General features: G+C 38.1%; 1 protein-coding gene across 2 annotated transcripts in view; it reads right to left on the reverse strand.

Moving 5' to 3' along the window:
• The window catches only part of LOC149783540 (uncharacterized), a 52,413-nt gene that overhangs the window by 14,049 nt on the left and 11,250 nt on the right, over nt 1-27,114 (reverse strand). For both annotated transcript variants that reach the window (XR_016413623.1, XM_089931801.1), the window contains exons 3-5: nt 14,824-14,915; nt 11,875-12,014; nt 1,276-1,430 (exon numbers count right to left, since the gene is read on the reverse strand). Coding sequence is in view for 1 of the 2 variants with exons in the window: in XM_089931801.1 (XP_089787927.1) it covers nt 1,276-1,430; nt 11,875-12,014; nt 14,824-14,915 (387 nt within the window). In the remaining variant the exon portion in view is untranslated. The remainder of the gene's footprint in view (nt 1-1,275; nt 1,431-11,874; nt 12,015-14,823; nt 14,916-27,114) is intronic.

Raw genomic sequence — 27,114 nt, forward strand, 5'->3', positions numbered from 1 at the left:
TGAATGTTCTAGGCAGTTAATGTTGGTTTCTGCCACTGTCTGGCACACTGTGACCATACCCTGCTTATACAGCCTACAAATTATCAGATGTATGGCCCTAAGGTGAACCATATTTAAATTAACTGTCCAGGAACCAATGAAAAATAGAAATATATCCCATTCAAAAGAATATTTTTTTTTCTTCTTCCAGTAATTAAGATCAAACCAATTCTTCCTTTTAGCTGTCAAGTGTTGAAACTGTCTCTGATATTCTTCAGCAGAAGATTTTCAAATTAGTTGTTCTGGTGCATTAATTGAATATCAGTTTGGAATCATTTTCATTTCCCACAAATCATATCTCCCTAAAAGCCATGCCATATATATATATATATATATATATATATATATATATATATATATATATATATATATATATATATATACAGACATATTGGATGTATGACTGGTACCATTTTCATTTAGGACAAACTAGATATGATATGAAGTCTGTTGTATAAATCCAAAGAGAAGGAATAAAGATAACAATATTTTTGCAAAGTGACTTTCCATTCAGAAGTAACAATAACTTGATTTTGAAGATAGTTGCTGTGGTGGCTACAAAAGACATGGAATGAGTACCAAAATTAAGTCCAGCTAGACAGCATAAGAACATTTTACAGAAATAGTGATACAGTAATTTTTATTTACAACAGTCTCCATAGAAACAATAATAGTAAACTGTTAATAATTTCATTTTTTATACTGAGGTATGTTCTAATAAGGCCATGTCACAGGAACATAGGTCACTTAAAATATTTATACTGATGTATGTTCTAAAAAGGCCACATTATAGTAATACAAAGAACACAAAATTATACTGAAGTGTGTTCCAACTATGGCATGTCATAACAGTACATAAACATAAAAATAGGGTATATACTGGTATTAAACTATATTACCACATGTATCTCATGATAAACACATGTCTGATAATACACCTTCCCCCCTTTTCCTATATAAAAAGTTTTCAACTGTACATTACTAAGGATATCTTTATCAGATAAAAAGTCACTCCCTACTTTACAAACCATTATTTGGCTGGAACCTGGTCATATCTTGTCCGACATACAGTATACTGTACTCCCAACAAGCAAAAACAAGAATTATACAAAATTATACTTCTCATTGTGAACAGACCAACAGTACCGGTAAACTGAAAGGTTTTATAGAGTGTGAACACTGCACATATGATTCACTCGAAGACACACAGGAAAGTGGAAAGAACTTTGTACTTACATCAGTATTGATGGCCTTCCTACCTGCCTCAAGGTAGGTTATTTTTAATTTGCTGCCAAGTTTACGGATCTTGTCATCTTCCTGTTTCAGGTGCTCTACTTTCTCACACTTGTTTTCACATGGTGCATAGGACAATGGAGATTTCTTGCTCTTTCCTTGGCATGTAAAGAAAATTAGCGCAAAGATAACTCAAACAGTAATATTTAATGTCCCCTATCCTATGTCTAATCAAAACAGCACACAACTGGCATTTCCTTGGGCATTCTTGTAAAAGCCCAATGAGGGATTAATCAGCAGTCTTGTCAAACTTCCATGCAGGATTAATCAGCAGTCTTGTCAAAATTCCATTTGGGATTAATCAAATATCTTGTCAAAGCTCCATGTGGGATTAATCAAATGTCTTGTCAAAGCTCCATGTGGGATTAATCAAATGTCTTGTCAAAGCTCCATGTGGGATTAATCAAATGTCTTGTCAAAGCTCCATGTGGGATTAATCAAATGCCTGGCCAAAGTTCCATGTGGGATTAACCAAATGTCTTGTCAAAGATCATTGTGGGATTAAGCTAAAGTCTTGTCAAAGCTACATGCGGAATTAATTGGTAGTCTTGTCAAAGCTCTGTGTGAATTAATTGGTAGTTTTGTCAAAGCCCCATGAGGGATTAATCAGTAGTAAAACCTACATGAAGGATTAATCAGAAGTCCATCAAAGCTCAATGGGGGATTAATCAGCAGTCTTGTCAAAGCTATATGTGGATTAATTGGTAGCCTGTCAAAACTCAATGAGGGATTAATCAGTAGTCTTGTCAAAGCTCCGTGAGGAATTAATCAGTAGTCAAACCTCTTGGCATCCGTCCGTCTACGAGAGACGATGGCATAGCTCCAAAGTACGCTTTTGCTTATCCTTCTTTTTAGCTCTCTTTTCAGCTTGCTTTATTCTTCTCTTTTCCTCTGCATTTTGAACTCCCTGCCTGACAGATAGACGCCAGCTGGAACGGTTGTTTGCACAGCTCTCCCAGTCGTTGACATTGATGTTTGCTGTCTTCATATCCTTCTTGCAAACATCTTTGTAGCGCAGATGTGGTCGTCCAGTTGGTCGTGCACCTTCTGCTAACTCCCCATATAACAGGTCCTTGGGAATACGACCTGGGTCCATTCTCTTGACATGGCCGAGCCAGCGAAGGCGCCTCTCGCTGAGTATGGAGAACATGCTGTTCATGTTGGCGCGTTCTAGAACCTCTGTGTTGGGTACTTTGTCCTGCCACTGGATGTGCAGAATGCGCTGCAGACATCTCAGGTGGAAGCTGTTGAGTTTCCTCTCGTGTCTTGCATAGGTGGTCCATGTTTCGCTGCTGTAGAGAAGTGAGCTGAGCACGCACGCTTGGTAGACACGCAGTTTGGTCTTCTCTGTGAGGTTGGGGTTGTTCCAGACCCTCTGGTTAAGTCTGGCCATCACTGCTGCTGCCTTGGCAATCCTGCCGCCCACCTCAGAATCAATGGAGAGTGAGCTGGAGATGTTAGACCCGAGGTATGTGAAGTTCTCGACAACTTCCAAATTGTACCCATCGATGGAGACAGAGGGAGGGGAGTATGTGTCCTGTGACATGACATTTGTTTTCTTCAAACTGATGGTCAGTCCAAATTCCTTACATGCATGGGAGAGGCAGCATACCAGCTGCTGAAGTCCATCTTCCGTGTGTGATGTCAAGGCTGCATCGTCGGCAAAGAGCAATTCACGGATGAATACCTCTGTGACTTTAGTCTTAGCACGGAGAAGGGTGATGTTGAACAGCTTGCCGTCAGCCCTGGTATGGATGTACACTCCTTCGCTGCAGTCCTTGAATGCGTACTGGAGAAGCATGGAGGAGAAGATGGCAAAGAGCGTCGGTGCAAAGACACAGCCTTGTTTGACTCCGCTAACGACTGGGAATGCTTCAGATGTTGCGCCATTGAAGCACACTGTGCTGTGCATGTTCTCGTGGAACGACATAATGACAGCAAGCAGACGTGGGGGGCAGCCGATCTTCTGCAGGAGTCTGAAGAGTCCACTCCGACTAACCATGTCAAACGCCTTCGTCAGGTCTATGAAGGCAATGTAGAGGGGCATCCGCTGCTCGCGACACTTCTCCTGCAGCTGACGTAGTGAGAAGATCATGTCTACAGTTGACCTGCCGGCTCGAAATCCACACTGGGATTCTGGGTAGACGCGGAAGGCTAGGATCTGCAAGTGTACCAAGGCAACACGGGCGAAGGCCTTTCCGACAATGCTGAGGAGGGAGATGCCCCGATAGTTGTTGCAGTCGCTACGGTCTCCTTTGTTTTTGTACAAAGTGACGATGTTGGCGTCACGCATGTCCTGTGGGATGTATCCCTGTTCCCAGCAAAGGCAGAGGAGTGTGTGTAGGGGCTGGAGCAGTGCTGGTTTTCCGCTCTTGAGGACTTCAGGCAGAATGCCGTCGCTTCCAGGAGCCTTCCCACAGGCAAGGCAATCGATGGCTTTTCCGAGCTCTTCCAGGGTGGGCTGTGTGTCTAGCTCCTCCATGACAGGCAGGTCTGGAATGGCGTCCAGGGCAGTTCCAGTGACATTGTTTTGGGTTGCATATAGCTCGAGATAGTGCTCAACCCATCGCTGCAGTTGTTTCCCCTGGTCTGTGATGACTTCGCCCGTCTTGGACTTGAGGGGGGCGGTCTTGTAGCTGGGGGGGGGGCCTGTCGCTTTTTTGATACCCTCATACATTCCTCTTGTATCCCCGGTGTCAGCAGCTGTCTGTATACTGTTGCAAAGGTTCAGCCAGTAGGTGTTGGCACAGCGGCGGGCAGTCTTCTGGGCGTTATTCCTTGCAATCCTGAGGGCTTGTAGTGTTCTGGGGCTAGGTGCAGCCTTGTATGCCAGGAGGGCTTTCCTCTTTGCCTCAGTCACGGGCTCCATCTCCTCCCAGTTTGCCTCATACCAGTCAACATTCTTTCGCTCCCTCTTCCCATAAGCTGTGATGGCTGAATTGTACACAGAGTCACGGATATGGGACCACTTGGAATCAATGGTGTCATCAGGTGTCACTTTGGTGAGGGCTTCCTTCAGTTTGCTGATGAACTGCTGTGTTTTCTCTGGGTTGCTTGCACAGTAGGTGTTGATACATGGGTGACCCTTCTTCTTGGCGTGGTGCAGCTTCTTGGGTAATATTCGCACCTTGCTGGCCACGAGGGAATGGTCTGTGTCACAATCAGCACTGTGGTAGCTGCGGGTAAGGAGGACACTGGCCAGTTCTGCATGCCTGGTGATGACGAGGTCTAGCTGGTGCCAGTGGCGTGAACGTGGGTGTCTCCACAACACCTGGTGGATCTCCTTGCATTTGAAGAAAGTGTTTGTCACACATAGGCTGTGGGAGCAGCACATCTCCAGCAGTCGCTGACCATTCTCGTTGATCATGCCCCTTCCGTAAAAGCCGAGACAGGTGGACCAGGCCTCATGGTCAGCTCCCACTCTAGCATTGAAGTCTCCTAGTAAGTAAAGGCTTTCATTGTTGGGGATACTGGATATTGCCTGATCCAGAGCCTCATAAAACTTGTCTTTCTCCTCGTAGGTGGAGTAGAGGGTTGGGGCGTACACACTGAAGATGTTGACCGGGCCTAAGGATGTTGACAGCCGGAGGGCAAGGATTCTCTCAGTACCTGATGATGGAGGTTCAATGAAGGCGATTAGCGTGTTCTTGACGGCAAAGCCTACACCATGCTGCCTAGGTTCATCCAAGGGCTTCCCCTGCCAAAAGAATGTGTAATTGGCTTCCCTGATGGTGCCGCTGTCAGCCAGTCGGGTCTCCTGGAGGCAGGCAATGTCGATGTTCAGTCGGGAGAGTTCTCTGTCAATGACGGCAGTCTTCCGTGCATTGTCGATCTGCTGTAGGTCAGTGGTCAATCCAGGACACATGGTCCTGATGTTCCAGGTTGCAAAACGAAGAGTTGGAGTCTTTTTATTTCTTCTTTTAGTCTTTCCTGGTGCAGAGTTTTGTGGCCCACTTGTCGAGATGGTTCTCTAAGCTCCACGCACCCAGTGAAGCAGGCAGGCCATGGCGGGCAGCACCTTACTGACTGGGGGCTGCCCAGCTTGAGGCGGGCGGTAGCTGTCCAGTGAGACCTGATGATCTCTCCCACCGTCAGAAGTAACCCCTGGCACCAAGCTCTACGCCAATCGAGCTTTGACTTAGAACCGGTAAACTGCTACTTCTCATGTTGTGCCAACGCCGTACGACGACGCTGGAGTGTCCTCTCCAGTGGAGCTATGAAGCCTGGGCAGGGTGGTATGGAGAATCAGCTGTTGCCCATGCAGCAGATCCCCCCTCTCCACGCAGCTGGTGTGCCCAAGGGAACGACGAATGCCGATACAGCTTGGCACCAACGGCGTCGCAGGAGTTGCCGGAATGACGTTGAAGTCAATGTCATACCGCCTTAGGGACTCCATCTCCGGATTTTCTGTCGGGGTTTACTCCCTTAGCCTTTCCCATGAGTGGGTATAGCCACAAGGCAGCAGAGGTTTGGAATTGGAGTTTTCCTTCTCCTAGATGAGCTACCATCCAAGGTTTACGAGTCCCATCTACCCGAAGCAACTGGTTTTAAGGCGCCAGTGGGCCGCCTTCACCCCTTCTCCTGTTAGTAGAAAACATGGTCTGCCGGGCTTCAAATCTAAGCCACTCGCGAAGGCCAGGAGCTGGATTTTAGTTGACAGAGGCAGTAAGAGACGCAGGCCGTATGGGGCATTTTGGAGGATTGGGGCGCTTGTCTCCCACTCCCACCCCGGGCAATGTCAACCTTAGACCACAAACCTAGTAGTCAAACCTACATGAGGGATTAATCAGAAGTCTGTCAAAGCTCTATGAGGAATAAATCAGCAGTCTTGTCAAAGCTACATGAAGGATTAATTGGTAGTTTTGCCAAAGCCCAATGAGGGATTAATCAGAAATCTTGTTAAAACTTTGTGATGGATTAATAAGATGTCTTGTAAAAGTGCCATGATGATTATTTGGTAGTCTTGTCAACACTCCATGTAGCATTAATAAGATGTCTTGTGAAAGTGCCATGATGATTATTTGGTAGTCTTGTCAACACTCCATGTAGGATTAATAAGATGTCTTGTGAAAGTGCCATGATGATTAGTTGGTAGTCTTGTCAAAACTCCATGTAGGATTAATTAGATGTCTTGTAAAAGTGCCATGATGATTAGTTGGTAGTCTTGTCAAAACTCCATGTAGGATTAATTAGATGTCTTGTAAAAGTGCCATGATGATTAGTTGGTAGTCTTGTCAACACTCCATGAATGATTAATAAGATGTCTTGCGAAAGTGCCATGATGATTAGTTGGTAGTCCTGTCAACACTCCATGAAGGATTAGTAAGAAGCCTTTGTCAAAGCTCCATGAGGGCTAAATAAGTAGGTAAACTTGTCAATAGTCATTTACCTGTTGGTCACAATTAAACATGTTTGGTGTTGCTATTTTAGTAGCATTACAAGTGCCATCAAAGCATACTTTAGTCTGAATATATCTCCACATTTGTTTGTAGCCCCCTACTGATTTGAAAAACGAAAAGCACAAATGAGATAAAACATGCTCAGAACTTAGTTCATTTATTGATTTATAATGTCAAACTGGATTATGCCCAGGGGGGCCCGTACATGTTATCATCTGCACTTTCATTCCAAATGGAAGTTTTCAGGTCAAAAGATGACCTTGATTGGTGTCAATTTCAGTTCCTAGACAAGTCCATTGTCAGTGAAGGGGTAGATGTACTACTACATGTTTATATACATAGAAGATAAATACTACATCATCTGCTTCCAACATTTACAACGTGGATTCAAGCAAAGGAAAATACTGACAACTACATATTTGCCTTTCACATGGATTTAACAAGTGGCGTAATTTCTATGTTCATGTATGCAAAGGACATAACACTAAACCCTCAACATTATGGTAATTTACGGAATTATCGGGCAGTTACCAAACAGGAACCATTGACACTGTAGTCTGAGAAAAATAGACTTGCCCATAGGGTATGCAATATGGCGCTGTGTTAGTATGGAGACTCTGTTAGGCATGAAACATGCTGAAGATGACTGTGTTGGGGCCAATCTGGTCAGTCAGGTTAGAAATTATAAATCAATGAATAAAATGCGAAATTTCTGTGCACTTTTTATCACATTAAACAGTTTTGTTATTGAAATTGGTAGGGGGTACAAAGAAACGGCTGTTTGACATTTCTGAGAAAACACACATAAAGAAAACTGCTGAAAGTCCAAGTTAGGTGGCCAACATTGCCACCTTGTTGCTATAAAGTGATATGATGTAATGTATCCACAACACATTGCATGCACACAGATACGTCATGACTTTTGACAAATGGAATGGCATTCAGGTGTAAACATGAGCAGCATGCTGTAACAATGCAAACAAATGACTGTAACCATGGTTTCCAAGGTAATGAAAACAAATAACTAGAACTATGGTTTCCAAGGTAATGCAAACAATGACTATATTGTAATCATAGCAATAAATTACTGATTATTTTAATTCATAGTAATAAACAGCTTTGTTTAACTCAAAATTTCCAGCAAAAACATGCAATAGGATTACTACACTGTGAATACAAGGCTAACACTAAATTCTGCCTAATGTTCCTTGCATTTCCACAGTGGAAATAGCTGTGAAGGATTGCCATTATGTGTCTTTTTATGTGGACAGTAACAGTATCACTCCTAAATATGTACACATACGGTTATCACCAGTGACTAAAAAAAAACAAGTGAAAGTGGCAACAATAAATACATATATAAATTATTCTATCTCTTACTGATCTTGAATTATGAACATTTCTATTAAATTTACTTTGAAATCCACTTGTAGCCAGATGAACCACCCTTTCATTTGTACAACAAAGTATCTTTCTATCAAGCTGTATGGTAATTTAAACCCCAGAACAATGACGTCTTTCAAAAAGTTTGTTAGCTGGACTCAAAACGCCGATCATATAGGCTATAATTATTGTATTCAGCAATTATGCATTGTGTCACATCCTCTAAGTACATAACTAGTCCTATTATGGAAACTCAAATACTTTTTCAACTTTATATACAAATTATAATCCCAGTTCAAATTATATGTAAATTTAAATTAAACAAAATGTTATAATCACTAAGTGATCTAAATTACAGCACACTTTTGGTTGTAACTAATTCAGTTATAATTACTTGGCATTCCAAAACATGCCACTGATTCGATTGTAATTACTTGGCATTCCAAAACATGCCACTGATTCAATTATAATTACTACGCATTCCAAAACATGTCACTGATTCAATTATAATTACTTGGCATTCCAGAACATATCAATGATTCCATTATAATTACTAGGCATTCCAAATCATGTCACTGATTCAATTATAATTACTAGGCATTACAAAACATGTCACTGATTCAATTATAATTACTTGGCATTCCAGAACATGTCAATGATTCAATTATAATTACTAGGCATTACAAAACATGTCTGATCACTAGCCATTTGTGATTATTTAAATATCCATAACCTACTACAGAGGATTCAAAATTTTCCATGCCTGTTAACACCATGTGACCAAGTACTGGCTGATTTATTACTCCATGCCTGTCAACACCATGTGACCAAGTACTGGGTCATTTACTATTCCATTCCTGTCAACACCATGTGACCAAGTACAGTGTGACCTCACTATAACACGGTAGTTGGGAGCCATAGAACCCCACCATGTTATAGACCGAACCATGTTATAAGCAGCCAGGTAAGTTAGCTGAAGAAAATGATGCAAGTACCATAAAAAATGTGCGGGGGGAGGGGGGGAGGTAATAAATGCGGGTGGTAAAATACATGCTTTATAGGCACAGTTACCATCTTAAATTGATGCATATTAAATGAGAAATACACCTGTAGTAAAAACAGAGAAGGCATATATAATATTTTACTTTATTTAGAGAACCACAAATTGGTACATATATGTATATACTGTTTATATATACATGTTTAATGTATAGCATGAATAGAGTATCAACACCGTGTACTCACCCATGAATCTCATCACATACACTGAATCCACAATACAAGCAATTCCTTCGAAAATATGCACACACACATATTTAAAATATTCAATAATTGCATCACAAGTCATATAGGTCTCAATTCAGTGGAAAAACAGCACAATCTCAAAATGGATGACAAAGCACATTTACTTTTCAGTACGTCCAAAGTTGGTAAACGTTAGTTTGTGTTTTAAGCCGCTGTTGGTAGCGTTTGTAAGCATAAACTTTTTCCCTGCAAAAAAGGAAACTTTCATAGCACAGTTAACGTGTTCCAGTCACATCAGAAAATGCAAAAATCCATTAGATTCCATTGCTTTTATTTAAGTTTGGTACTGACTTCCTCTGAAGAAAGGTTCTTTGTTATTATTGAAGATTTTAGTTGGCTTTCTTTGATGACAGGTGCATGCCTTATTGTAGTCTCTACTTAAGGACAGCTTTGGAGAACAAAAAAAAACTGCCAATTTCTTATTGTGGCAGCAACATCAAATAATTGTACTGCATGATTGAGACTGATTTTTGTTTCCATTTGCTAAGCACGTTTTCATAACAATCTGTGCTTCAAAGGTAATCTGTTTCCTTTGAAATTTCAGCAAACTGTTTTATCTGGGTACAGTTTTAAAAAGGAATTGGCCATCATTTGGTCTCTTCTAGGTACTGTTCCTCCCTGCTTACTGAACAGACCAACAAGTAAAATGGGTTCTTTTTTTTCTTTTTTTACATCTGTGGTAGCAGAGTGATGCTGCCTTCCATGCATGCATCAGAAATTTCACAAAGGGTCAACGGAAGATAGAGACACAGGTGTTCTGGTCTGATGACAGGGATTATTACAGAAAATGTGAGTGTTCTTAAGGATTTAATTCTGAGTGAAAAGAAGAGGAATTTTACTTACCATACATATACAAATGTCAGTCTGTGTAAATATATTAATTACTATCAAGTGGCTGAAAATCCGATGAAAGATAGATTACGAGATAATGCCTCATCCGTTGATCACCGTTACCAGAAATGTCAACAACACAAAAAGCAGATATCTCACAACATACAGTACTCATGCTAGATGTCAAGATAAGCAGATTATGATATAACAATGCACTGTTCAGATTGTTTGTAAATATGGACAAAGAATTTGTTTATGTAACAATAAATAAATTTCAGTGTATTTTATATCAAGTTTGCAGCTTCCTTTCATGAAGCCTCTGAATTTCTCCACTTCATACCAATGGTTGTATATACAAGTTTAAACAGCCAACAATGTTGCCAATAAAAAAAATCGCCAGATGGTATATTTGCTGCCAATAAGGAAAAATACAAGTTAGAGACATTGGCGAAGCCCTGTGCGATCCCAGAATAAACTTTATTTTTCGTACTTATAACAAGAAAAAAATATTTTTTCATGTACGAGACAAATACATATAAAATTTCAGAAGCTATGCCACAATCATCTTGTATTATTTATACGTGATCTCTTCCCCAAAATGATAAACCTTTTATGTTTTTTCATACTCTTAAAAAAAAAAAATTTTTGTGTACGAGAAAAATACATGTATATGAAATTTTGGGAGCCATGCCATGACCATGTTATATCTAAATTTGTGTCATAACGGAGTGTGCTATAGCAGGGTCACACTGTACTGGGTGATTTGTTTTTCCATGCCTGTCAACACCATGTGATCAAGTACTGGGTGATTTATTATTCCATTCCTGGCAATACTGTGTGACCAAGTACTAGGTGATTTATTATTCCATGCCTGTCAACACCATGTGACCAAATACTGGGTGATTTATTATTCCATTCCTGTCAATACTGTGTGACCAAGTACTAGGTGATTTATTATTCCATGCCTGTCAACACCATGTGACCAAGTACTGGGTGATTTATTATTCCATTCCTGTCAATACTGTGTGACCAAGTACTAGGTGATTTATTATTCCATGCCTGTCAACACCATGTGACCAAGTACTGGGTGATTTATTATTCCATTCCTGTCAATACTGTGTGACCAAGTACTAGGTGATTTATTATTCCATGCCTGTCAACACCATGTGACCAAGTACTGGGTGATTTATTATTCCATTCCTGGCAATACTGTGTGACCAAGTACTAGGCGATTTATTATTCCATGCTTGTCAACCCCATGCAATCAACTACTGGGTGACTACAATTACTCCATGCTTGTCAACCCCATGTGACCAAGTACTGGGTGACTACAGCTACTCCATACTTGTCAACCCCATGTGACCAAGCACTGGTGATAATTATTCCATGCTTGTTAACCCCATGCAACCAAGCACTGGGTGATTATAATTATTCCATGTCTGTCAAGCACATGTGACCTAGCACCAGGTGATTATAATTATTCCATGTATGTCAAGCACATGTGACCTAGCACCAGGTGATTACAATTATTCCATGCCTGTCAAGCACATATGACCAAACAATGGGTAATTAAAATTATTTCATGCCTGTAAAGCACATGTGATGAAGCAATGAGTGCACGCACCTAACTGAATGATCCATTCAGGCACCCTGGCTCTGATCCATTCATCACTTCCATCACAGCAGTCACATATCCCATCATTCACTCTGCTTGGTGGCAGTGGTTTTGGAATTTTATTGTGGAGTTGGAATGTACAATAAAACCTATATCAGAGAAAGAAGAAACTGAATGGTAAGCACAGGCAATCAATATAATTTTATCAACTGTATAGACTTTCAGGGCTTTCATTTCCCACCCACCTGTCAATGTTCAATTTCATTTAATTGTGAACACAACATGCATCAGATTATACAAAATAAAGCACAAATACAGCAAAAAGAAAGTCTTATAAAATATAAAAAGGTATGAGAGCATGAGAACACAATTAAACTGACTTCAAAAATTCCCCAAATGGGAGTCAAATATACATACATATAGTTAGTTCTGGGTTGTTACTGTACCAAAAACACAAATCTGAGTATAAAATTTAAATCAAATGAAAACTATGTACAACATACCCTCACTCTATGGCCATTGTTTATAATTAAACTGTTCTTCTTGTAAGGCAGGTATTATCATGGAGCCCATTTCATTAAGTGGTAGTCAAATTATCCATACATGTATCATGTACTTCATTATGACGTAACCTCACAATAAGGCAGTATACTTTCTTACTCTCATGACCAGTATTATAATGATATTGTCATTGACTAGTTTTGTCTCACATTTTGAAACCATATGACTGGTTCTGTTTAACATTTTAAACTCATATGACTGGTTCTGTTTCACATTTTAAATTTGCATGACATTCTTTTGTACAAAGGAAGTTATTGTCATGAATGTAAGAAGCAAATTTTAACCTCTTACATCCATCTTCCTTGCAAACAAAGTACAGTCTAAGCCCCCTTCACTGATAGCAAAGCACAGCCCAAGCTCCCTTAACTGTCAAAAAAGCACAGACCTAGCTCCCTTAATTGTTCCTAAATTACTGTAACTTCCTACATGCCCCACCATGCAGGCATGGTCTAATTCTCTAGTTCCCAACCCCTAGGTCATGACCCATTCACACCTGTATGTTCTTTTTTTTACACTACTGTAAATTTCATACTTATCATTTAAAAAAAAAATAAAAAAAAATAATTTGCAACATTTAGGATTACATGGTAAAAATATACTTGGCTTTTCCCCTGTGTGTGTTTACATTTAAAATTTTGGGTTGGCCAGTTTCCAACCCACAGGTCAGGTTGCGAGCACATTCTGGATGGTTGTAGTAGGTCACCAGGATCTTTTGGGAGGTGACAAAATTTATCAAAATGTAGAAACATGGTTGTGAGATTTAAAAAAATTATTTTTGGATTGCAGCCAAAATCGAATGGGAACCACTGGTCTAAATTATCAAAACCATAATTACATTTCACTTAAATTCAAGTTCATTTTACTCTTGCTTAATCAGACTGCATGTTATATTGTACCTTTATTATACCTATTTTTATACATCTTCAACCAGATTCTATATTGTATTTCACTTATATTCTAACTGTTTTAGTTTTGTTCAATTAGTGAAATCTATGCCTTACATAGGCCTGGTAACATTTTTACTGACTCCTGTTACCAACAGAAGGAAATTCAGTACAAACCTTTACTCTACACTTAAAAGGATGTCATTAAACAGCTTTTATAAAAACAGATGCTGATTCAATATGTGTCTTAAATAGCCATTGTTTATGCCATGTTATCTCATTATTACAATGTCATACTGTGTCACCTGCCATCTCATTAGCCAATCAGATTATGTCACTTTATCTCATCACCCAATCAAATCACTTTCCAAATACATGTATTGTGAAAGCTTCATTCTGACATTACAATGAAAACTAAGTTATATTGTTTTACCAGACCTGCATTTGGAATAGACCTTAGAGCAGGGCAAGAGGTCTAGCTGAATGAGACTGAATTCCTTCAAATTCCCGACTCCCACCCTGTACATTATATACATAAATTCTTTTGCTGCTTGAGTGGCTCATAGAAGGTAGTTGTACTGGTAGATGTATTGCATAACTTTCTTAATCAGCAAAGAAAATTATTTTGAGTAAATTACTGATATAGATCTCAGAAATGCTGCAGAGTTTGGCTCAATTGAGGATCAAATTACTTATATAGAATTTGAAAATATCGCAGTGCCTGGTTCATTTGTGGATGCAATTACTTACACAGAATTTGGAAATATCGCAGTGCCTGGTTCATTTGTGGATTACTTATGTTGAATTTGGACATATTGCAGAGCCTGGTTCACTGGAGGATCCAATTACTTACGTTGAATTTGTACATATCGCAGTGCCTGGTTCATTTGTGGATCCAATTACTTATGTTGAATTTGGACATATCGCAGTGCCTGGTTCATTTGTGGATCCAATTACTTATGTTGAATTTGGACATATCGCAGTGCCTGGTTCATTTGTGGATCCAATTACTTATGTAGAATTTGGACATATCGCAGTGCCTGGTTCATTTGAGGATTCAATTACATGTACTTACATATAATTTGTACATATCGCAGTGCCTGGTTCATTGGAGGATCCACTTACTTACGTTGAATTTGTACATATCGCAGTGCCTGGTTCATTGGAGGATCCAATTACTTACGTTGAATTTGGACATATCGCAGTGCCTGGTTCATTTGAGGATCCAATTACATGTACTTACATTGAATTTGTACATATTGCAGTGCCTGGTTCACTGGAGGATCCAATTACTTACGTTGAATTTGTACATATCGCAGTGCCTGGTTCATTGGAGGATCCAATTACTTACATTGAATTTGAACATATCACAGTGCCTGGTTCATTGGAGGATCCAATTACTTACGTTGAATTTGGCCATATCGCAGTACCTGGTTCATTTGTGGATCCAATTACTTACGTTGAATTTGGACATATTGCAGTGCCTGGTTCATTTGTGGATCAAATTACTTACGTTGAATTTGGACATGCTGCAGTGCCTGGTTCATCTGAGGAGTCTTTGCAATCACAGAAGTCATCATTCACCTGAGAAAATGGGATCCGTTCCTGCAACCAGTAAGATTTTTAAAATAAAAATAATGCATTAATTCCCAAGTTTTTGAGATAATGATAGTTTTGAAAATGCACAAAGAAATGATCACACGTTCTATATGCTTTAGAGGTCTGAGGCAGTGCTTTTCCTTGAGTGACTGAGAATGGTATGGGCCCATCATCTCATCATTTGGGGATACTTTTAATGATATGAGATAGCAAGTACTGGAAATCTGCATTTTAAAACAATTTACATTAGGACTGGGATCCATTCACAGTGTGATTTGGGGCCCAATTTCGGCCCTTTTGGACCCTACATGTATTATGTATTTAGTTTTTATTGACATATCAACAAATATTGTCCAAAATATGTAACATTTATTTAATTCATAGACTTTCAGGAATGTAAGAATATTCTGGATTACAGTAATTAATAAAATGACAATCTGATAAGCGGAGTTATCCCACATGCCACCTAAGCAAGGATCAAACTATTTCTGTTTGGGACTGAAGTCACCAGCGATGGGGCAAAATCATTCTGATGTAAAACGCAATGATGAAAGAGATGATTCACATGAACATTTACTCACAGATGCTCTTAGCAAACAATCACAAGGACAAGGAATTTAAAAAAATATAATTTTGACAATCTTAATAAAAGTGAAAAAGAAAATATATGGCTCAAATTTGCTCACAATAAAACAAAGAAAAATATACCTGAAAAAATCATGTGTACACGCCAGTAAAGAACTGGATTATTACATATATGTCACTGAAATGTTATAAAGAGTTTTCCACATTTTAACCATCAAAAGAATAGTCATAATAGTTGTCCATCATTGCCTCACTGAGTGACAGACTGGGGTTGAATGGTTACTTTACCTAAAAAAGGGGTTGAATGGTTACTTTACCTAAAAAAGGGGTTGAATGGTTACTTTACCTAAAAAAGGGGTTGAATGGTAATCTTACATAAAAAAGGGGTTGAATGGTTACTTTACCTAAATTGCATTGGACTTCTCACAGGCATACACTGCTTGGTTGACATGGGTGAAAAGGTGCTTGCCCATTATGAAAGTAGATATTGCAATCATGTCTGTTCTCTACACTCTACTAGTAATGCTTGCAAAGTGGCTGTCTGCTACAGGTGTCCATAATGAACACAAATGAATACATTTGTCTGAGCAATGTATACATAGATGAATATAGCAGTTCCTGAGAAATGAATACATAGATAAATATAGCAGTTCCTGAGAAATGAATACATAGATAAATATAGCAGTTCCTGAGAAATGAATACATAGATGAATATGGCAGTTCCTGAGAAATGAATACATAGATGAATACGGCAGTTTTGGAGTCACATATCACCACTCATGCTGGCAACATAGACCAACAAGGATAAAGGACAACCTCCACAAATAAAAGAAGCAATGCTTGTAGGCCTATTGTCCTGGAGTTAATGCTGTTCTCTACATGCATATATCTGCATTAGGAATTTAAGTTTATTCTTAGAAACACACACACTAGGAATTTCAGCCAGGCTTGGTGAACAGTTTATTCTTAGCAACACACACACACAAGGAATTTCAGCCAGGCTTGGTGAACAGTTATTCTTAGCAAGACACACACAAGGAATTTCAGCCAGGCTTGGTGAACACTTCATTCTTAGCAACAAGGTTGTTATGTATATTTGATTTAATTGTTTATGTTAGTTTTAATTTTTTTAAAATTCAATTACATGTTATAGTAATGCAATTTTGTTAACTGGAATTTGACATTTTCCAGAAATTAATCTGACCAGACTGTTTTTTCATAAACACCTAATATTAGAACTTTGTATCTTAATACTGACCTAATTCCTGACCTTGATACAGAACTAGTAAGAGTTGAAGTAAACAATTTTTTAATTTTTTTAATTCATTCTTAATGTGGGATTTATCGGGTGGAATTGAGGTTGTACTGGGTGTATGTGACTTTAACCAGAATTGCGCAGTAGTCAGATTTAATTGTGATGTATTGAGAAATATATTTAGTTGGACTTTTAAACACTTTGACGTCAAAGTGGTGTTTTTTTTCTGTGTGACCAGTTGGAGCTTAATACTTTAATTTTTATTCATATTTTTCGGATTCTAGGATATTAATTATTTTACCTGCGAATATTTAAGTGCTCATACAGAATTCTTGAACAAAGACATTTATTAAAATATTATTCAGAATTCAAACACCAGAATAATATTTTCCGTGGTACAACAAAGAACTGTAGATACATCAGCACTATACTGGCTATAGCATATGTCATCTCCTTCCATTTTGGATTTTGCTGGGACTCGAACTCATAAAGTTCCTGTTATAGGCAAATCTTCCACTCAGTAGTCTTCTGGCAGAAAAGTATGTCAGCCTAATACAAGCCCTTTTGAATCTCAATCTGGCACAACTTTTAAAAATCAAGCTTCAGATAGGCTTGATCAAAGATCCTTGTCTCTTCCTACGTTTACCTATTGCAAGAAGAAAGGACATGTCATTTCTGATTGCTTAAAATTGAAAAATAGGCATCAAAATCAATACAGACCTATTCCAAATGCTCTTATTTCTAAGAGGTCATGGTCAGGGTCATGTACTGAAAGCAATACATTTGTTGGGGCTAACAAACCCCAGTCTGATTTGATTATGGAGAATTATGAACCATTCATATTGAAGGGTTCTATATCACTCTTGGGTGATTTGGCCAATCCCATCCATATTAAACTTTTAAGGGACACGGAAGCTTCACAGAATCTTTTATTGTTAGGTACTTTGCCTTTTTCTGATAAGTCTTGTTCTAATAAGAGTGTTCTTATTCAGGGAGTAGAGTGCAGCTTTGTTAATGTTCCTCTCCAGTCTCAGGACCCATAACAGTCAGAACAGTGTATGATATGCTTTACCCATTGAGGGCATTTATTTATTACTAGACAATGGCCTAGCTAGAGACAAGGTTGTGGTAATTCCACTTGTAAATGACAAGCCTTGTTTGGATCAGAAAGTCGATCCAACTGAATAAGAATTCTGATTTTTACCTAGCTTGTGCAGTTACCAGAGCTATGGCAAAGAAAGCTCTTAAGAATCAGTGTTTCCCTTTAGGCACATCTGTGAGTCAGGGACGCATGCTGGAGAAAATTGACGCACACATTTTGTTGCCGTGCACTTTTTGACGCAAAGGATTTTTGTAATATGATCAGGATTTATTTAATACCCAATGCATTGGACGATGGATGGCATCATATATACTTCAAGTATAGGCACTGACTGGTTCCCCGCTTTGTTTGCCTTGCATTCCTCTATTCATATAGCAAAGTGTAACATATAAAACAATGATCCAGACTAGCACAGGCAATGTTATGACAGAGTAGCTTCCCTTAATCTTGTGAGCTTCTCGCGATTTCCATCGAGCTCAGCAAGCTGTCATCTAGATATTTAACATCAAGGCTTGTTGCTCTAAAAAGTGATCTCCAGATTAAAACGTCATGCACTAAAAAGCATTAGCAAAGAAAGTGAAAGAAGCAGAACTGAAAAGATTAACTGTGGATCTAACTTTAATTAAAAAATGGAGAAAATAATTCCCTTGACTGGAATACGGCACATTCATTATGATTACTGGTGTGACTTCTGATCACGTGATTGCAAAGACTGCAAAAGCGAATAATCCTTTCATGACAGGATTTTAGAATTTTAAAAAATCTGCCCTCATTTGCCATAAGATATCTGAAGAACACATTATAACCTAAGATATTATTTCACAACAAAGAAATCAGTAAACTTGCAGAGACAAATGTGTTATTTGGATTACAAAGTCAGCGGGTCATTGCAGATTTTGTTGGTTTTTAACTTTTGCTGCAATAAAAGAAAGATCTTAAAGTTCAAGTGTAACTTATTAGAAAGAAGACGAAACATTATCCTCCTTGATATTTGGATAAATGTGTTATAGGACGAAGTACAATAAAACCTAGGATAGTACACATTTTATGAAAGGCAGCAAATTAACTCCCATTTGGTTAAAAATATTTATTTGGCTTTTGTATTGGCTTATATGTAATGTGTTGGGCTATAATATTGCTTCAGGAGACTGTAAAAGTACGACTTTAAAAGAAAAATGAACTAATAAAATTATTCTTTGAATGGACAATGCATTTGTTTGTTAATTGTGAATGTTGGTTTATTTGCATGTTTAGAGAGAGAGAGAGAGTATGTTGTGCAAGTTGCAACATCCTATTTCAAGCTGAAAAAGTACGAGTCATATGAAAATGTGTCTGTACATTTTTGACCCCCACATTTTTATTTGACCCCCAGTTATGACACCAAGTTTTTTTTTGTACCATCAATTTTACACCCCTGGGGGATACCCTGTAAGAATAATGTTGATCAGGAAAGTATTCCTTTAGCTGACACATATATTGGTCAGGCTTTGGATGAGGTCACTTTCACTCCTTGTTTGGATCAATCAGAAGGTATTGATCACAATGATCCTCTTTTAAAGACTCATTCTCTTTTTTATAACCAGGGTGTTAAAGAACAACCACTTGTTGTCGAGCAGAAAAATATCTTCAGATCTCCTGTTTGTTTCAAAAAGCCATTAGTGAAACTGAAGCTACCAAAGTTCCTGTCTGTTATTTCATTAAAATTGGAATTCTTATGAGAAAATGGTGACCTCCCAAAGTACCTGCTGTGACAAGTGGTCAGGTAACTATAAAATTTTAGTTCCAAAATCTTACAGACAGGAAATACTTAGTCTGGCCCATGAAACTCCACTGGCTGGTCATTTAGGGATCAATAAAACTTGTCACAAGATCTTATCTCACTTCTGTTCACCAAAAATCAAAAGTGATGTTTGTAAATACTGTAGATCTTGTCATACCTGTCAAATGGTAGGAAAACAAATCAGAAAATTCCCAAGGCTCATCTACAACCTATTCCTGCCTTTGATGAACCATTTTGTAGAATTATGGTAGATTGTGTTGGTCCCTTACCGAAGACCAAGTCAGGTAACCAATACCTTTTGACTATTATGTGTGCATCAACAAGGTTTCCAGAGGCAATTGAGAAATATAAAATCTAAAACAATATATTTATGTGTGTGTGTGTCTGTGTGTGTTTCTGGATGTTTACATGTGTATGTGTTTTCATGTTGGTGTACACAATGCCCTGTGTGCTGAATACATACTTAATTGCTCTTGTATACAACAATCCATTTTGTATGATGTTTGTTTCTCATCGGAATTTTATTTATTTGCCTGCAGATATGTTTGATAATTGAGGGCCACAAGGGAGATTAGTCTTTGTACAAAGGGATATTAGTTGTGTCACCCTCATACAATAAAAAACTTTATTATTATTTATTATTATTATTAATATTAGTCAGGGCAGACAATAACTATACCCACACTATAATACTGCTATGGGGAAACAATAACAACCCCTCTATATATTGCTGTTTAGCGGTGACAATAATTATGCCTTCATGATAATGCTCTACAAGTGAGACAAAAGCTACCCTTGGTATAATGCTTTGCCCTCACTATAACATGTTATAACTGTATCCTCATGGTAATTCTGTTCAAGGGAGATACAAAGTACCCTCACTGTACTGCTGTATTACAAGTTTGGAGAGAACATGATCATGGTGTGGCTATTAAAATTTTGTACAATAATATCGCCAATTTCTTGAAGTATTGCCATATTTTAATGCCAAAATAAACATCAGATTCAATTAATAATTTGAAAAGGTGTATTGTATTCTTGAAGACAAAAATGACTAACCACTTCTTTTATCTTTAAATGAGCACATGTATTAAAATTTATATTTGTCACTGTGATCATTTCAATTGTGTCAGCAGTCAATCATTATACTTTATCTTAAATTATTTTTCAAAGATATCAGCTCATTAAATAGCAGATAATTGTTAACCTAATTATAACTGAACCTTCAACAATAAAGACATTATATCTTTGTGTTTGTCTCCCAGACCTCCTTTTTGTACAATCATTGCTCTGCGTTGGATAGACAATAACCAACCAGTGATTGTCAGTCAACTGGCATACACAACTAAGCACCATGCCTGGGGGTGGTTGAAAATGTTTCTTGCCAGAATGTATGTATCAGTTAGATTACCTGGCTGATTAGGGACAAATAACAGACCACTAATGGCTGCTCTATCAAATGGCACATACACTCATGCACCAAACAATACCATTGTGGAAATAATTTTCTGACCTGAACTGTCCCAAGCAGTCACTAATACAAATAAACATTTACTGTCCCTTCTCTGAATGTTAACTCCGTATATATTATCTGAAGTTATTATATGACTATATCTACTGCTTAAACTTTCTCCCAATGATGGATAATGTAGACCCCAATATGCCAGTACATAAAGTACTGATAAGCCAGGGTACATAGTTTATGATCTTCTGGTGCATTATATGACAAGAAATATGGGTCCATGCTGTTTCCAGTTCACAAAGAACATTGGTCTGTTTTTTATGTACCATTTCTGAAGGTAACATAACATAGCATTACACATGTTTAGCTATCCTGTCCCATTCTGTTCCCTTGCATCCATCTCATCCAGCACCCCTACCCAATCTATGCAGGGGACATAACATAGCATTACACATCGTTCCCATCCCATTCTGACCAATCCCTTCTATTTCTGCTCAATAATTTCAAACGGACTTCATTTCAAACAGACTTCATTTCAAATGGACTTCATTTCTAATGGACTTCATTGTCTGAATTTCAGTATGAGACTTTATAGAAGTACATTTTCACCGACATCAAAATTCAACAGAATTCTTGCCTTAGTTTGCTAAAAAACTTTACCCTTCAGTTTTACTGTACTGACAGAGGGTATCTGTATCATAAGGACATATTTCCACTTGCACTTATTGTCTTAAAAATGTATGGCAAACTTTTCTAAAACTGATTTGAGTGGTTTGGATGAAATTTCAATATGGACACCTTTAAACCAAACAACTTTGTTGGACCCCTCAACATTAATATTTTGTGCAATCTGGACCCATAACAACATATATATGTAAATGTATATGGAAAGGTGATTGACCATATTAGACTCATGCAAATTAAAGGTGCAGTCAAGTGTAGTTAAGTGACATAAGGCACAATATTCATAATCAGGCTTTTCTACTTTTACTAGGTATAAGTTATAATCAACTCCACAGGTGTAATGAAGTGGCTTCTACCTGACCAGCTGTTGGATTCCTCAAGGGCTCACAGCAGGTGGAAACTCACTTGGATGTAAAACAAAGTCTAACAGTGTCACACTGTAATTGTTTGGACATACTTCGGATTTTACAAGGAAGATTCAAGGTACGTGTATGCCCTGTCTTGTTGACTACCAAGACTAAATGTTTCAAACTTTACATTTTCAGGTATGAAATTCCAGGTTGTAAATCAGTGTCCTCCAAACTAGCTGAGAAGAAAGACCAGGCTGAGAAAAAAGTGAAAGAGGAATGGCATGAAGTTCTTGTCATAGTTGTTACTCATGATGTTATGAGTCTAAAACACCAACTGGAGTCACTGATAATGCAGCCAATGAGATAAAGGAGTCACTGATAATGCAGCCAATGAGATAACGGCATTTAATTTTCTTCATTGGACTCAGTTTGGTTGTTATGGTCACAGAATCAACCATATTGTGAAAAAAGCTTTAGCTATACCAGAACTGTCACAAATCATTGCAAAGGGGTGCAAACTTATGACCTTTTTCCATCAAAGCACAAGCAGAAATGATTTGCTAATAAGTAAGTAGCAGTTACTAATTGACGTAGGTGCTAGAGGACACAAGCTCAAGATGAAAGTTCTGACTAGATGGAATAGCACTCATGACATGCTTGAATGACTGCTTGGCAGACACCTGTTATTATGGCTATTATCAGTGACCCAAACATAAGCAAGTCAGCAGCTGCAAAATTGAAAAATTATGTCTATACATTTGACGAACAAGCATTGGGTGAAAAACTTGTGGAAGTTCTCTCACCGTTCTTGAATGCAACAGAGTTTGCAGAGACAAATCACCAACCCATCATAAAGTTATACCAATACTTCTTAAACTTGCCAAAAACAAATGTTAATGATCTACCTCCGACTGTCGAACTTAATGTTATAATGTTACAAGAACTTGACAATATAACAAAGGACGAAGATCTAACTCTGCTGGGCTGTTTATTGAATCATACTACAAAGGATCTTGAGTTTCTACCTGACAGTGAGATAGCAGCTGGATATGCACTGCTTTTGAAGGTTGCTCTTGATATGGCTGATGTCAAAGTGAATGTCCAAGTGGAGCCAGGGACTAGTGATGAATAGCCTTCCAACACATTGCCACCTCTACCAATAGTACCATCACTACTAAATGTCAGAGATGACAATGATAAAACTGTTACACATAGTCCACCAAACAAGAAAGAAAAGGTCAATGTTGACATGGATGATTGGTTGCAAGATGTTGTTTGCCTTGGTGAAAGTCAGCAGCCAATAGCAGATGTCATCCAACAGGAGGTTTCCAGATATCTAGTTGCTGCTCCACTTGATACCAATCTCAAAATGTTACAGTGGTGGAAACAAAACAACCAGTTCTACCCCCATCTTAGCTTACTAGCTCAGGAGTACCCAAGTATTCCGGTATCATCTTTGGTTTGTATTTGATTGTACCTTCTTTTTAACTTGTAATATGGCTAACATTTTGATCTAGTTTTAAGAATTCTAGTCTTAGTTATTTTAAATCTATAATGATTTAGAAAGACTTTGCTGTAAAACTGTCAAGTTAATAAATGTAAACATTTTTTGTGTTTTGTTTCAGTTTAAAATGTAAAATGTGGATTATTGGTTCATCGTTAGTGCAATAATCTGTACTCAGAAAAATGACATGATTTGTCAAACTTTTGAGTTTGTTTAATATTGATAACATTTTAGACAAACTTTTAGATGTTCGATCTTTACATAATTACATGATTTTCTGATGAATTTGTTCAGTTAATAAATCTGAAGAAAAAAATTAATTGGCATGTTTTTTTTTGTTAAAATCTAAACTGCTTTCATTGTAGTATTAGCAAATAATGACAAGCAAGAAAAGCATGTCCTTCTATACTTTCAACAATAGACAAATCACATATGAATAAAAATGTTCTGGTTGCAATAGTCATTCATAAAACTGATAAGCCAAAGAAAGTTGCTTTCATTTAACAAAGTTGTAGAACAAAAATGATAAAACACAATAAAAATGAAATATTTTTATGAGTTTAAAGTATATATATATATATATATATATATATATATATATATATATATATATATATATATATATATTACTCGTGTACATTTATTAACATTTTGAACTCTTGAACAAAGTTATAACTCTTTAAAAAAGATTTTTTTTATACTTGTAGTAACCAATTATAATTGATTATCAATAAGTTGTGTGGAACCGATGATCAATTATGAACTTCTGATTCCCATCACTGCCAGACATTGTTGCATGCATCTTTCTATTGATGATATGTCAATGTGACAATATTATGCAATACCAGGCATCGCTACATACACTCTCCTACTGACAATGTGTCAATATTATGCAATACCAGGCATCGCTACATACACTCTCCTACTGACAATGTGTCAATATTATGCAATACCAGGCATCGCTACATACACTCTCCTACTGACAATGTGACAATATTATGCAATACCAGGCATCGCTACATACACTCTCCTACTGACAAAGTGACAATATTATGCAATACCAGGCATCGCTACATACACTCTCCTACTGACAATGTGTCAATATTATGCAATACCAGGCATCGCTACATACACTCTCCTACTGACAATGTGTCAATATTATGCAATACCAGGCATCGCTACATACACTCTCCTACTGACAATGTGACAATATTATGCAATACCAGGCATCGCTACATACACTCTCCTACTGACAATGTGACAATATTATGCAATACCAGGCATCGCTACATACACTCTCCTACTGACAATGTGACAATATTATGCAATACCAGGTGGGCTGTGAGTGGCTGAGTGGTCTAAAGCACTCTCCATTACAGATCACTGCCATCTCACCTCTGTCTGCATGGGTTCGAGTCTCGGATTCAGCCAATGTGGGTATGTGCGATTGCTTGTCAGTAGCTTCTTGTGGGTCTGTGGTTCTTTCCGGGGGTTTTCCCAGGTTCTTCCTCTACCATTAAAACTGGCAATGATATGCATACACTCTCCTATTGACAATGTTATGGAATACCAAGCAATGATATGCATACACTCTCTTATTGACAATGTTATGGAATACCAGGCAATGATATGCATACACTCTCCTATTGACAATGTTATGGAATACCAGGCAATGATATGCATACACTCTCCTATTGACAATGTTATGGAATACCAGGCAATGATATGCATGGACTCTCCTATTGACAATGTTATGGAATACCAGGCAATGATATGCATGGACTCTCCTATTGACAATGTTATGGAATACCAGGCAATGATATGCATACACTCTCCTATTGACAATGTTATGGAATACCAGGTACTGATATGCATACACTCTCCTATTGACAATGTTATGGAATACCAGGCAATGATATGCATACACTCTCCTATTGACAATGTTAAGGAATACCAGGCAATGATATGCATACACTCTCCTACTGACAATGTGTCAATATTATGGAATACCAGGCATTGCTGCATGCACTCTCCTACTGACAATGTTACAATGTTATGGAATACCAGGTACTGATATGCATACACTCTCCTATTGACAATGTTATGGAATACCAGGCACTGATATGCATGCACTCTCCTATTGACAATGTTATGGAATACCAGGTACTGATATGCATACACTCTCCTATTGACAATGTTATGGAATACCAGGTACTGATATGCATACACTCTCCTATTGACAATGTTATGGAATACCAGGCAATGATATGCATACACTCTCCTATTGACAATGTTAAGGAATACCAGGCAATGATATGCATACACTCTCCTACTGACAATGTGTCAATATTATGGAATACCAGGCATTGCTGCATGCACTCTCCTACTGACAATGTTACAATGTTATGGAATACCAGGTACTGATATGCATACACTCTCCTATTGACAATGTTATGGAATACCAGGCACTGATATGCATGCACTCTCCTATTGACAATGTTATGGAATACCAGGTACTGATATGCATACACTCTCCTATTGACAATGTTATGGAATACCAGGTACTGATATGCATACACTCTCCTATTGACAATGTTATGGAATACCAGGCAATGATATGCATACACTCTCCTATTGACAATGTTAAGGAATACCAGGCAATGATATGCATACACTCTCCTACTGACAATGTGTCAATATTATGGAATACCAGGCATTGCTGCATGCACTCTCCTACTGACAATGTTACAATGTTATGGAATACCAGGTACTGATATGCATACACTCTCCTATTGACAATGTTATGGAATACCAGGCACTGATATGCATGGACTCTCCTATTGACAATGTTATGGAATACCAGGCACTGATATGCATACACTCTCCTATTGACAATGTTATGGAATACCAGGCACTGATATGCATACACTCTCCTATTGACAATGTTATGGAATACCAGGCACTGATATGCATGCACTCTCCTATTGACAATGTGTCAATATTATTGAATACCAGGCATTGCTGCATGCACTCTCCTATTGACAATGTTACAATGTTATGGAATACCAGGTACTGATATGCATGAGCTCTCCTACTGACGCTGTGACAATGTTATGGAATACCAGGCACTGATATGCATGGGCTCTCCTACTGACGATGTGACAATGTTATTAAATACCAGACAATGATATGCATGCACTCTCCTATTGAGAAGTGAAAATGTTATGGAACACAAGGACATTGTTGTATGCACTTTCCTATTATGACTATGTTTTTTAATAGCAAATACTGCTGCATGCAACTTCTTGATCATGATGTGACAGTGTTATGCAATAATAAGCATTACTGTTGGTGACATGAGCCTCCACCGGGTCTTATTTTTGGAGATGATGGCACATTTTTTTGAGAAACAGATCCAGCACTCAAACAGCTTTAAAACATATTCTTGCTTGACTTATAAAAGAAAAGAACAAATCATACCTA

The sequence above is a fragment of the Sinohyriopsis cumingii genome, chromosome 14 (assembly GCF_028554795.1).
Source record: "Sinohyriopsis cumingii isolate HCF-2022 chromosome 14, ASM2855479v2, whole genome shotgun sequence".
Taxonomy (NCBI): domain Eukaryota; kingdom Metazoa; phylum Mollusca; class Bivalvia; order Unionida; family Unionidae; genus Sinohyriopsis; species Sinohyriopsis cumingii.